This window comes from Protobothrops mucrosquamatus, unplaced genomic scaffold, assembly GCF_001527695.2.
Source record: "Protobothrops mucrosquamatus isolate PMUCROS unplaced genomic scaffold, P.Mucros_1.0 scaffold643, whole genome shotgun sequence".
Lineage (NCBI taxonomy): Eukaryota > Metazoa > Chordata > Lepidosauria > Squamata > Viperidae > Protobothrops > Protobothrops mucrosquamatus.
Genome location: NW_015386934.1, coordinates 63,016 through 77,269, shown reverse-complemented (window position 1 = coordinate 77,269; position 14,254 = coordinate 63,016). Strand labels below are relative to the sequence as shown.

Here is a 14,254-nt window from a genome sequence, read left to right as displayed (position 1 = left end):
CTGAAATGTCGAGAACTACCTACTAAAGAAAGTTTATTCTCAAGATCTCTAATCATTGCCAATTTGGGTTGAGTCATATGGGAGTTGGAATCCAAAAAAATCCTTTTTCACCTTGGATGGGAAAAACAATGTCAGAATATCCCTTGAAACTAATCATTCATGCATCACATCTCTAAATTATTTAAAAATATATCAACCACATTGGGGAGGAATTCCAGGTGGGGGTCTTCTTTAAGCTGCAACCAGTATTAAAAATACCTCTGTTCCAAACTTGTCAGAGTAGCCATGAAAAGGTATTGTCAGGGACATCGCAATACTTTGTTCTAATTTTACTCCTGCTAATGCTTCTGTAATTGTGTTTCTGTATTTGTTTGTGATAGGCTGGAAAATCTGTCTTGGCAAACTTCTTGTCAGAGACCATTGAAGGTATTGGCAGTTACATCCCCACCCAAGGAGTAAGGTGAGGAGGAATGGGCTAATTTGCTGTGCTCTTGACTGCACAAGCTTTGAAATGTCTGAATCCGTTAATTAAACTCATTGTTATTCATTTCTCCCTGTCCGAAAACATCTTAGATCATACTGATTTACAGGTGGTCCTTGACTTATAACACAATTGGGACCAGAATTTCCACTGCTAAACAAGGCAGTTATTAAGTAACTTCTTTTTCAGTGTCACTATACCTTTGAACAGGGCCTAAATGAATAGTTGTAAGTTGATGACTACCTGTTCTAAGTTACTTCTTCAATAACGAAATCTTGACATTTAGTACATATCCAGTCTAATACATGTGGATCACTGCAGAAATGAATGTGATTATCTTGCTTGTACATAAATCTCCCCAAAGTTACTATCCTGCAGAAAGGTTTGCCAAATGTGTGGCTCACATGAGATTGTTGCATTTTTCTGCTGAGAACATAAGGAGTTTGCATTCTCTGGCACCCTGTTTGATTTGTTAATCTCAGGATGGTCTAGTCTTCCATTGCCCCTTTCATGTAAATTCCATGTTAGTACATTTGTCTGCATGCAGCTCTTAACTGACAGGCTAATGCATAAATCCAAGACTATGAATCCCTCTTTCTGTTGAAACAAGAGTTAATAGTGGCGGATGTTAGCCAATGGGCAGAGAAGATTGAATGTCTGAGAGAGTTCTAACTAGGCTTCGATTGGAAGGAAGAGAAATTAACCGTGGCAAGTAATACAATACAGTACAGTTCATCTGAAAAATATTCTGGCAGTATACAGATCAGGGTTCCTTTTTCTCTAGCATGCCTGCTTTATTTACTCAAATGTGGTTCCTGTTTTTAAATTTTAGGATTTTAGAATATGAGAAGCCACATTTCAATGGAAACAGCAAAGGACCAGGATGCCGGTTTGAACTGTGGGATTGTGGAGGTGATCAAAAGTGAGCAAGTTTCTTATATGCCTTGCCAGCTCTCTTGGTACAAGTCAATTCACAACCTGTGCCAGACAATTAAGCTAAGGAACCAGCTGAATTGATGGAAGATTTGCAATAAACTAGCAAAATAGAGTTAGAAATTATGATTTGAAACAGAGACTGTATCGGTGTAATACATCGATTAACAAACCAGTTTTTTTAAATCACAGAAAACCTCCACAGATAAAGAGGCACCTTGTTGCAGACAAGTAGTTTCTAAAACTGGAGGGTATTAGCATGATTAACAAGCTTGTAGATTATGTTCTGAAAGGAAATATGCTCAAGGCACATAATTTTTTTAATTATTATTGCAATTTTATCCCTCACTGCTTATTTTTGGAGAATTTAAAATGTCATAATGAGAATTTGTCTCCCATTATTCAAGCCACAACCACCCTGTGAATTATGTTGGGCTGTAGGAAGACTATGAACACATATATCACTAAAGCTTAATTAAATTATAATTTGGTTTGTTGGTTTCATATATCTCAACCTCATCACCTTTAAGATATGTAAACTTCAATTCCCAGAATTCCCCTGGCAACAATTCTGGAAGTTGCAGTTCACTCATAGTTGCTGAGGTTGAGAAACTGCTGTTATTAGCAAACAATGCTTGACATTTTATAGTAATCTTTATACTTTGATAATGAGATGGGCGGCATATAAACACCTTAAAAACTGGCTTGAAGCAGTGTGAAATTATTTGCAGCTGTTTGCATAATTTCCAGCAAACAATACTCTTGTTTCCAGCAACATTTTTTTTCTTTTGCACTTCTAGATTTGAAACTTGCTGGCCTGCTCTGATGAAAGATTCCCATGGTGTCGTCATTATATTTAATCCAGACTTGCCAAGCCATGTGAAGGAAATTGAAATGTGGTACTCCTGTTTTGTCCAACAGCAGCAGTTGCTTGAGAATCAGTGCTTGCTCATTGCACATCATAAGCCAGGCACTGCAGGAGATGTAGAGAATCTCACTTTACGTAAGACCATAACCTTTATTTCCCCATTTTTGTGTTATCTTTGTCAAATTACAGACCTGATTCACTGTTTTCTCTCTTCAACTTCAAAGCTTCACCATTGAACAGATTGACATTGATACACTCCAGCCTTGAAGAAGACCCTGAAGATGTCAGAATGGAATTTGTGAAGTTCCTGAAGAATATTACTAATTTGGTAAATGAGAACCGGGACAGAGAGGAGATGCTGATTATTAATTAGTAATATGATAAATGTTGGAGAAATAAATGGCTATTATTTATTAATAATTTAAGTTTTCATTAGGCATTTTTAATGATTACAAACTCATTAATTTTTCTTCCAAATATAGAATAATTGTATTGACTTGGAATTGTATAATAAGAGGATCAGCATTCACTGTGCTGTACACAATGAGAAATGCATAGCTTTGGATCCCATATACTTCCTGAACTTGTTTGATTTCTTAGGTCTCTAAGAACAGCAAAGTCCTTTCCTCAGGCAATACTGAATTAAGATTTGGTTCACAGTTCAAGCTAAGCCTACATTTGGCTTAGTGTGTTATGTGAAATCTAGCGTTTATGGTTTAAAACTCTTGGTTTATGATAATATGTTGTACAAACTGAGCTAATTGTGGTTTATACACACCATAGTTAAGTATGCTGTAGTTTAGCTTACATCATCATTATCATCATCATCATCATCATCATCATCATAAAGTTGGAAGGGACCTTGGAGGTCATCGAGTCCAACCCCCTGCTCAGGTAGGAAACCCTATACCATTTCGGACAAATGGCTGTCCAGTCTCTTCTTAAACACTTCCAGTGTTGGAGCATTCACCGCTTCTGGAGGCAGGTTGTTCCACTGGTTAATTGTTCTAACTGTCAGGAAGTTTCTCCTTAGTTCTAGGTTGCTTCTCTCCTTGATCATTTCCATCGACGAATCTTATTATGATTTATTTCATTTTACTAGGTCTGGCAATCTTTAGCGTCTATTGTTTGCTTCCCCTTTCTCTTCTCTATACACTTACAGGTAGTCCTCAATTTACAACCATAGTTGGGACCAGAATCTCAGTCACTCAGCGAAGTGGTAGATAAGCAAGATGTCCACATGACTGCTTTGCTCAATGAGTTGTAATGTTGGCACCCTTGCTTGCAGTCATTAAGCAACCTCACTGGTAGTTAAGTAAACAAAGCAAAAGAGCTGAAATACTCCCAGTAGGCAGCCCTTTCGCTCTCATATCCCATCTCTTATCTATAAACAAATCCACAAAACATTATCATTTCAGTCTTGGTGTCAGCAACAGTCCACCAGGGTCATCAGAGATAGCAACATATCTATTTGAATCTTGATCAAATAAATGAACTTTATATTTTTCCTTTTACGTCTGATCGTTTTAATCTTACATTAATGTTGTACAACTTGATTTCTTTTCCATTTTTCTTTGCCCCTTCTCATGACATTCTTCATAACATTAACAAGTCTTTTTCCAATACAGGAAAATTATCCTGGTCACTCTCTTGGTTTATTGTTCATATATTTTCTTTAATTATTAAGACATCAGCCAGTTTCTTTTCTTGTTCAGTGCATCATCTTTTTTTATTCTGTTCTGGTAGCGTGTTATTTGTAAATCTACTTTCAACACAATCTCAATCTTGTCAGATAAAACTTGTTCCTCTTCCATAATGTGTTTTGGAGGGGTATACGACGACCCACCACAGCCAGCTTGCCAAGGCCAACTCCCTGCATCAAGCTTGCTGCAGCCAACTCTCTGTGAGACAACTCATCATGGCTAACTCACCACGGGACAACTCACCAGGGGACAAGAGTTACATTAATGTTGAAGAAATCGTCTAGTGGAATCATTAAAGAAGGGACGCCAAAGAAGGGACAAAATAAAATGTGGATGACAATTTAAATAATTTTGAAATAATTTTAAATAATTGAATTAATAATAATAATAATAATAATAATAATAACAACAACAATAACAACAACAACAATAATAATAATAATAAAGTTGGAAGGGACCTTGGAGGTCATCGAGTCCAACCCCCTGCTCAGGCAGGAACCCTGCACCATTTCAGACAAATGGCTGTCCAGTCTCTTCTTAAAAACTTCCAGTGTTGGAGCATTCACCACTTCTGGAGGCAGGTTGTTCCACTGGTTAATTGTTCTAACTGTCAGGAAGTTTCTCCTCAGTTCTAAGCTGCTTCTCTCTTTGGTAAGTTTCCACCCGTTACTTCTCGTCCTGCCTTCAGGCGCCTTGGAGAATAGCTTGACTCCCTCTTCTTTGTGGCAGCCCCTGAGATATTGGAACATTGCTATCATGTCCCCCCTCGTCCTTCTCTTCGTTAAACTAGACATACCCAATTCCAGCAACCGTTCCTTATATGTTTTAGCCTCCAGTCCCCTAATCATCTTTGTTGCTCTTCTCTGTACTCTTTCTAGAGTCTCAGCACTTTTTTTACATCATGGTGAGCAAAACTGGATGCAGTATTCCAAGTGTGGCCTTACTAAGGCATTGTAAAGTGGTATTAATACTTCACGTGATCTTGATTCTATCCCTCTGTTAATGCAGCCCAGCACTGTGTTGGCTTTTTTGGCAGCTGCAGCACACTGCTGGCTCATATTTAAGTGATTGTCCACTAGGACTCCGAGATCCCTCTCACAGTTACTACTATTGAGCAAGGTACCATCTATACTATACCTGTACATTTGGTTTTTCTTGCCTAAATGTAGAACCTTACTTTTTTCACCATTGAATTTCATTTTGTTAGATAGCACCCAGTGTTCAAGTCTGTCCAGGTCCTCCTGTATCTTAAGCCTGTCTTCTGTTGGCTATTCCTGCCAGCTTGGTGTCATCCGCAAATTTGATGAGTTCCCCATCTATCCCCTTGTCCAAATCATTGATGAAGATGTTGAAGAGCACTGGGCCTAGAACAGAGCCCTGGGGCACCCCACTACACACTTCCCTCCATGTAGATGCAGTTCCATTGAGGACTACACGCTGAGTACGGCCGGTCAGCCAGCTATGAATCCATCTGGTGGTGATGCTGTCTAACCCACATTTTTCTATCTTATTGAGTAGTAGGTTGTGATCTACTATTGTTCCGCAATGAGTTGTCCCATGGCAAGTTGACTGTAGCAAGTTTTAGACACAGTCTCCGTAGAGGCAGATGTCTCTGTTGACACTATTAAAATTAAGTTCTGTGTCCATTGTTCAAAAATATCCTTCGGTATGTCCAATGTTATAATCTATGGTTTCATTCTGTAATTATAAAATTAGTTTGTGTTCTTCTTTAATTGTTATCTTCTTTACATTACATCCGTTCGCATTCATTGCTCTACTAAAGCATGCTGCCTTTCTGAAAAGGATCAATCTCCGATCTAATCATTCAGTTGTGTGCTGCAACCACTTATTTAAAATTGACAAAGTCAACTCTAGTTTGGTATCATCTTCCTGCTTTTCTTCATCTATGCTTGATAAAGCAGCTGGCTCTTTAACTGTAAGAATGAGATCAGAGAGCTGATTAACATTGTTTCCTTACTTATACTTGAATCCCTTGCCTACCAGTAGTTGAGCAGAAGCTTCAATGTGTTTAACATTATCAGTAATAGCAGGAAAATTTGTGAAATCATTAACAATTCGAGACCAAAGTTTCCTCCCAGGAACATTAAGTGTGCTTTGGTTTATTTCATCCAAGGATTCCTTAATGATAAATAGTGCATGAACAATCTTATATCATTTTCATGTATCTGAACTAAGATCTTAGCTACTTTAAATTAATGGGTGACAATGGTCCTGGTTTAGATTTCACCTGAGTGGCCATTCTTTGTATGGTGTATATTCTATACTTTCTGGAAGGGCTTTTCAGTTTATAGAGTAGTCCTGGCAGATGAAGTTGCAGAAGAAACATCTAGAGTAGTACTAGAGAAAGACAAAGAGTCTGACATGGGTAAAAGTCCATCATGATTACATCATGCTGATAGGAGTAAAAAAATGAAAATATTCTGCAGACATGTGTAGTTTGACCTGGACCTTGTTAGAGAGGAAACTGCTATGAGGATTCTAACAGAGGGATAAAAACACTTGGATCTTCTCTGAGTTATAGTATGACCATGCAAAAATAAGGGCTATAAATCAAATGAGATCTACTAACTAATCATGCAAAGGCTCGTACAGTAAAGTTCATTTTCTCTATAAAATAGTCACTTTCATTTTTGTCTACATTTTTATAAATAATAAATGAAACTTTTATACAAATTAGAGTCAAGTAAAGGTAGTTGGAGGGGTCATCTTATTATAATACTTTAAAAGATCAAACAAAATGTATACACGTGTCACAGATTGTCATTTTTCTCTCTAAAGTGTGAGAAGGAATCAAGAACTATGCTAGCTGTAATGAGAAGTAACTCATATATTGTCTATAAAAGATGACTCCCTGGAAGCAGGGTTGGAACACATTCTCAATCTTGTTTCTTCTTTGGGGAAACTCAGATGCAGCGTTTATTCAATTTGGCAATATCTATTTGATTTTCTGAAAGGCACATGGAACATATATTTTTTCTGCTCTTTAAAAGAGAAAGATCTTAAGAATAGTGTTTATACAGCAAGTTTTGTTTTGGCAACAAGACGCCAAATATTCCAAAACCATTGTGCTGTTTAAAATTACACAAAATGCAACATCACTTTTGCACCCATTCCAGCTGTACAATACCCCCTTTACTAAGTGGTGACTCCTCCTCTTCCTCCTCCTTTGAAATGAATGTTTAACAAGAGGTTTGATGCATTAAAAATGACTAATCAAACATTATTATTTAAGTATGAAAAATAATGTAAGTACAAGACAGTGCAGTTGGGTTTATAGATCAAGCTAAATTATCAAGTGCTTTGTTAAGCTTGGCTTATGCTAGTCTGATTTTTCAAATATTTTTTGTAGCCATTAGTTAGTATGAACAAAGTCAATGGTACTTTATTGAACAAATAAACTAAGAACAATTCCTAGGTAGCATGATATTTGAATTCAATCTATGGTGTATTCACACAATATATTAAGCCAATTCAACTGGAGATTTACTGCTTTACTTACTTTTTAATCTGCAGAAACTGAAATTAAAACTTGCAACAAGTCATTTTGTGAGACTCCAGGATACGCTCTAGATAGGCCTGTGCCTAAAAATATTTAGCCTAACTGCAGAACAAAAACTGAATTGGTGAAGAATCATTTGAGATTCTTCACCAGTTCAGTTTTTGTTCCGCAGTTAGGCTAAATATTTTTTTAATAAGCTGCCTGGAAGAAAAGAACTCATTGTTAAGTATGGGAATGTGGGTTCTCTGTTTCTACTGTTTATACAACATATAGTAATGTTTTGACTCCATGTGTCCTTACTGCAAAGGGGCAAATTTCAAAAACTGCTCTTGCCATACTGCAATCAGTAGGTTCTTTTCACAGTTCTCTTATGCCTGTACAGCATTGGGGAGAGAAGGAATTTTCCATTTCCATTCACTGCCATTTCAGAAATAACCACTAGCTGGAAAAAGACAAATCCAGAGAAGTAAATCACTGAGATAAGAACAGATTCCTTTTTTAGTCTATGTACTATTAAACATAGCTTTTTTTTTTTTAGTTTTGATTAATTTCTCATGGTGTACTAGCAGATTTTGCTAACATGGGAATTTCACCACAAATGCTTCTCCAACCTAACCTAACATTTGAGTGCTATTATTTTTCAATAATTAGTTTCTATCAATATTTTTTGCAGGAAGAAACAAAATTTTCAGGTTCATGAAATATCAAAGTCTTCGGTGAACACTTCTTACAGAGGAATGAAAGAGTGCTTTCAGACTCTTAATACAGACAGCTTTCAAATGAGATCATGAGTTTTGAATCTATTTTAACTTATAGTCAATGCAAGGAACATTAACTACTAGTACATTTGTTTTCAGCATTTGGGGAGGTGTCTCATCTGCTTTCCATCTATTCAGAACATGCATCCACATGGAACCTTTTAGACAAGAGGAGGGAAATTACATCTCCTCTAAATGTTTTTTGCAAAGATTTTCAATCACATAAAATATCTGGGAGGCAGGATAGGTTAAGATAATTTATGATTGCAAGCAAACTATTGTTTCAGGATGAAAACCAAATTTATGGAGGTGTTGCTGGAATGATCCTTGGCAGTTTAAAAGGTATACACTAGCCTCTCATGAGAATCCTGCGGCTTACCTAAGTTTCCAGAACAAAATAGTATTAATAAGAAAGATGCTAATAAATATGTCTTTGCTTAGCAATGTACATGCATCATTTTTATTTCTGATTTCATTAGAGTAGGAGATAAAAAAGAGCTGACATTGTTTTGGGGCATTTGTAGGATACAGTTCCAAAGTTGTAAATTGACAGACTTGTTTTATTCAAACCTTTGTTGAAAAACTGCACTGTACAATCCTTGAGGAATCCGGAATTACCAGCACAACAACAATAAAACTATGCCCAAGTTCGCATTTTAGAAAACAGGCTTGCCAGGTTAACATTCAGATATGGGAGACCCTAAAGATCTGATACAATTCCTTTGACTGAATTGGAAATGGAAAAAAAAATTCAACGGAATTTGTGTTCCTTGTAGAAATGCAGATGAAATTCTCATAATTTGTAGAAGGGATCTGTGTTTATATGATAACACTGATTTACAAGCTAGCCAACTACATTTTATCTTGCACATTGAGAGAACCTAGCTTATGTCTTTACAAGCTAATAGTTCAGTGTGTTATGTAAACCCTAAAAATTAATTTCTTAAACTAAGATTAACACAACTGAGGTCAGAAAATTCATAGATATTAGCTCTAGATTTCAAGCATGGTGGATACAAAGAGGAAAAAGAACATGTTTCTTGGGCTCGGTACCAGCAAGAAGTACTGGATTGTGATAAAAATATAACACTAATCTTCAAATGGAATGAATGAAAAGAATGTGGAGGTTGGTTGGAACCAACCAGAAAAACACTGGCTGACATTATCAAAAACTGCTAAGGAGCACAAGATGTAATGCTTCCTCCTTTCACATCTTACTAAGATAAGTAATCTATGTAACTATTACTCATGGTCAGGCCTGAATTCAAACTGGTAGAGCCCTACCACTTTCTCCAAAGCCTCTTCAAGAAAAGGTGGGTGTATATAAGATGAAAGTTGTTCTTTCCATGGGATCCAGGCCAGCCTTCTTGAGGAATGGCTGGAATGTCCTCTTCCTTCAGAGAAGCACTGACTACAACCTGGATCCAACTTTTAATCTCTTCCCAGGGAGGGCAGGGACTCAACGCACAAATGGCAGAGCAACACTATAGAGAACTTGGTCCTCTTTCTTGAGATCTACAACTAAAAATTTTTCAATGATATCTCAACTCAATAGAGTTCATCTATCTAGTTTCCAGCTTGGACCAGATAAGAACTATTTTACCAAGACTATAATAGCTTGTTTCTTCTTCTGGCTAATCCTTATATAAAAGATCTGGGACACCTTAAATAATGCAGTTGGTCAACATTTTGCCAATGGAGTAAAAGTATGGAAGGTGATTCTGCTTCACCACCTTTATGGCTTACATAATAAGCTCAAACTTTAGCTCATACCAATGTCCAGGTATACTCATGTTTTAAGCTGTTCTCCAAACACATTCCTCTATATCCTACTTTACAGAAATAGTCTTTCACGTGAGATCTCAGGGGTGTAGACAGCCCTCAAAAAATCCTGGATAATGTCCATAAAACCACTTCAGGCGTTGCCATCTAAATCACAATTTTAATATGCTAGGAGGAGAAAAATAAGTAAATACACATGGAGCAGATATATTAATAGTATTGCATTAAAATAAAAATTACACTAAATCATTTTTTCCTCTTGGCACTACAGTGCATGCAATAACAAGGACCTATCTGCTGTCTTAGAGATCACTTGGGATTACTCCTCAGAAAGATAAATTTTCCATACCAAATTTGCAGAATAACGTACTGTTACAAATAATGCAATGGATCTATGTTTATGCATGCAAGCCAACTACTCATAATCTTTTTGCTTCTAAAATAACAATAGCATTTCTATGTTGATAATATAATTCAAATTACTGTGACATCTGCAAGCAGAGAAAACAGATAAGGTATCTATATTTTTCAATTTATAATTAGACTTCTATTGCATTTAAGAACATGATGTTCAGCCTTACTGAATCCCAACCATCCTTTCTTAAATTTTTCTCTCCATCTCATCCTTGTGACGGGAGGCATGTTTAACCATCAATACAAAATAAAGAATTTACTAGCTAGGATGCCAACATTTCAGGGTTGCCTTCCTTAACTATACAACCGCAAACTCATATCTATCTTTATCTAAGCATTTGTGCAAGGTGGTGTTGAAAGAAAAATCTTCATCAGGGTCCAGTCCAAGCCAGGAATAAACAAAATGGAGACTGCTTTAGAAAAGAAGATTCTTGTTTATTGAGTTGCAGAACCAGACAGAAATATGGCTCTGGGACAGCTGACCACAAGAAGCTGGGAGTGGTGGGTTTTTTTTAACCTTCTTGGGCTTTTGTGTTTGGAATTGTTCCTGTTCATGTGGCATGAACTTTGACCTGAGGTTCAGTGTGCCTTTCTGGTATTCTAATGGTGGTGGGTTAACCCTATTATGTCTTAAATGTCATATCCTGCTATGTCCTGTGTTGGATTTTTTGGGTGAGGGGTTGTTGGTTCTAGGGGTCTTTGTCTTTCTAATCCCATCAGCTCCAAGCTTCCTGGCTCCAGTCTTTCTGAAAGGATGATCAAATCTGCATTTCTACAGAGCTGGTTTCTCTTGGGGCAGAGAGACTTGGGGGGTGGTTTCTGCCTAAGATTTTCTATTGTTCCTTTGGGGAAATATAATATTCTGCCTTTTTAATATTCCCCAACATATTTCTTTCTTGGGGGGGTGTCTTCCTACATTGGTTTGGTATGACGTATGTGTTCAGATTTGCTGCTGCTAACCTCTGATATATACTTATCTGTGGTAACTTCATTGAACTCAATTAAGGATGCTGCCTGGATTGTTTTAGAGACCCTGGGGCCTCAACTGCATCTCTAAAATTTGGGGGCCAATCATCAAGGTCAGCCTGATTTTCCATGGTTTCAGAAGAACAAGACAAATATAAGGGGTAAATTAGACCAACAGTCCTCAGTTTTTCATATTTTAAGTCCCACCAATTACTCACTCACCATAATAGGAAAATACCCATGAAGGACAGGAATATGTTTACAGGTAATCTGTTATTGTACTTATTATTTTTGAAGGGTGTTAAATCATAAAAACACAGAACTGCAGAGTAGAAATGAATCACAAGGATCATCTAGCCCAGATTCTGCAGTGTGCAGGAATGTCAATCAAACTGTCCTCAGGGATGATATCCAGGGTCTTCTTCCAAAATTTCAGAGGCAATCTTTGTATCTAGGTAGACTGTTCCACTGTTCTACAGAATTTATTTTAATTAACCTTTTGACAACTTATCTAGGTCCCACATTGTTTATTTATTCATTTCCTATGTTCCAACTCCAACTGAGATTTCTGACTGCCATCTGTGATAAACATATCTCTGGTTGAGAACAATCACATTCACTTTATTTTTCTTAGTTAACCCCAAGGACCCCAAAATTATATTATTATTATTATTATTATTATTATTATTATTATTATTATTATTATTATTATTATGGATCATCGCACAGTCAGCCAGATGTTCAGACTGGATTTGGCATTTTGTCTACCTATCGAGTCCTTACCCAGGACCTGGGATAGGCAGATGTGGATGTTTGATGGTATTACAGATATCGTCGCAGGATGGAAGCAGTTTATTATTATTATTATTATTATTATTATTATTATTATTATTATTATTATTATTATTAATAATAACAACAACAACAACAACAACAACAACAACAACAACAACAACAACAACAACAACAACAACAACAACAACAACAACAACAACGAGACACTGAATCTTCATCCCCGCTTTTTAATTCAGTTTTCCCCAACTTGGCAGCCACTTCCATCACCCTGACAGCAGGGAGCTGCAGCAGCTTCTATTCCCCACTAGGCTCCGTTCCCAAAGCACGGTACCCCGCCTCCCCGCAACAGCCTTCGGCGCCACCGGGCGCATGCGTAGGCGCTCGCGCTCCCTCCTTCCCGCCGCCGCCGCCGCCGATTCCCCGCCCCCTCCGCCTGTCAAGATGCGTTCGGCTTCGTCTCCTGACGTAGCGGACCCGGCCTCGGCGTGACGGGGACGAGCTGGCTCAGTCATGGCCCAGCCCGGGGAGACCCCGGCTTCGGAGTCGACAGAGGGTGAGGAAGGGAAGGCCGGGGGGGGGGGGGGGCGCCGGCGCCGGCGCGGCCTGCTAATCCTGCCTCGACCTGGGAGCCAAGGGGGGCGTGGGAAGCGGAGAGGAATGCAGGCCGCAGAGAGAGCGAGGGAAGGAAGGAGGGGCGGTGGGCTTGGAAGGAGCGGAGCCCCGCTTTATCCGCCCCTCGCTTCCCACGGGCGCTTCTTACCTTCCCCGTGCCCACCCTGAGTTAATCCCTCCGTTTTCTACTACCTTAATTGCCGCTCTCCTCGCCCGCATCCTAGAAACCCTCCTTCGCCATTTCTCTCCCTCTCTGGCTCCGCTGCCTCCTGCTCCCCCCCCCCCCGGGTCCTTTCTTCTCCTTGGCCCAATGTCCCCACCTCCTTAGCCACCATCGCTTTTCACAATGACTTCTGGCTTCAGCCACCCATCCCTGCGGTCTCTCGTCTCTGTCCCATCGTAGCCCACCTCTCCTTATAATAATAATAATAATAATAATAATAATAATAATAATAATAATAATAATAATAATAGTAAAGTTGGAAGGGACCTTGAAGGTCATCTAGTCCAACCCCCTGCTCAGGCAGGAAACCCTATAACATTTCGGATAAATGGCTGTCCAGTCTCTTCTTAAAAACTTCCAGTGTTGGAGCATTCACCACTTCTGGAGGCAGGTTGTTCCACTGGTTAATTGTTCTCACTGTCAGGAAGTTTCTCCTTAGTTCTAGGTTGCTTCTCTCCTTGATTAGTTTCCATCGGTTGTTTCTTGTCCTGCCCTCAGGAGCTTTGGAGAATAGCTTGACTCCTTCTTCTTTATGGCAACCCCTGAGATATTGGAACACTGCTATCATGTCCCCCCCTCGTCCTTCTCTTCATTAAATTAGACATACCCAATTCCTTCTCAAGTGACTCCTGTATTTCTTTCCCTCCAGTCTCCCAATCACGAGGATCCTTCTCCCCTCTTCCACACACGAGTTTCCTCCCTTCTTATCTTTGTGATGAGTCTTACCCCAAACTATTTTATTTCTTGCTCATTCTCTCTCCCACTAACCCCTCTACTTTAGCTTTCTCCAGCTTGGAGTTGTGTACTGGCTGCAAGTAGAGTTCTTTGGGACTTAGCATGTTTTGTGAACCCAGCCAATTTATTGTTAACTTAGTGGCAGGCTATAAATTCAGCCACAATGTGTTCCTTTTTTTTTCTTCTTGCTTCATTGCAAAGCAAGATTTGTTCCAGTTGTTATCTTTTCTGCTTATAGCTTCACCCTCATTCTCAGACCCCCTCAACATGTACTTTTCTGACTTTAATGGTCTCTTTTTCACCTCTGATCCTCCTTCATGCCTATCCAACCACTTACTTTAACTGTCACCTAAACAGTTTTTATATTATTGTTCATTTCTTCTGCACAGCAACCACTTCCTGCACCCTTGAGATGTGAAATAGTAATACTAAGCGTGGTATCAGTTGTGGTAAGGTTGAGACTA

General features: G+C 38.6%; 2 protein-coding genes across 3 annotated transcripts in view; both read left to right on the top strand.

Moving 5' to 3' along the window:
* The window catches only part of IFT22 (intraflagellar transport 22), a 9,567-nt gene extending 1,278 nt beyond the window's left edge, over positions 1 to 8,289 (top strand). Inside the window, exons 2-6 of one of the 2 annotated variants that reach the window (XM_015817864.1) lie at positions 381 to 460; positions 1,314 to 1,403; positions 2,215 to 2,417; positions 2,507 to 2,610; positions 8,179 to 8,289. In XM_015817864.1, coding sequence (XP_015673350.1) covers positions 381 to 460; positions 1,314 to 1,403; positions 2,215 to 2,417; positions 2,507 to 2,610; positions 8,179 to 8,205 — 504 coding nt within the window. In that variant the 3' untranslated portion in view covers positions 8,206 to 8,289. Of the gene's footprint in view, positions 1 to 380; positions 461 to 1,313; positions 1,404 to 2,214; positions 2,418 to 2,506; positions 2,694 to 8,178 lie in introns of those variants that run through there. The other variant, XM_015817863.1, reaches the window with a different exon arrangement.
* A 4,394-nt stretch (positions 8,290 to 12,683) lies between these two features.
* Positions 12,684 to 14,254, top strand: part of RABEP1 (rabaptin, RAB GTPase binding effector protein 1) — a 56,363-nt gene continuing 54,792 nt past the window's right edge. The window contains exon 1 of the mRNA XM_015817862.1: positions 12,684 to 12,773. Coding sequence (XP_015673348.1) covers positions 12,731 to 12,773 — 43 coding nt within the window. The 5' untranslated portion in view covers positions 12,684 to 12,730. The remainder of the gene's footprint in view (positions 12,774 to 14,254) is intronic.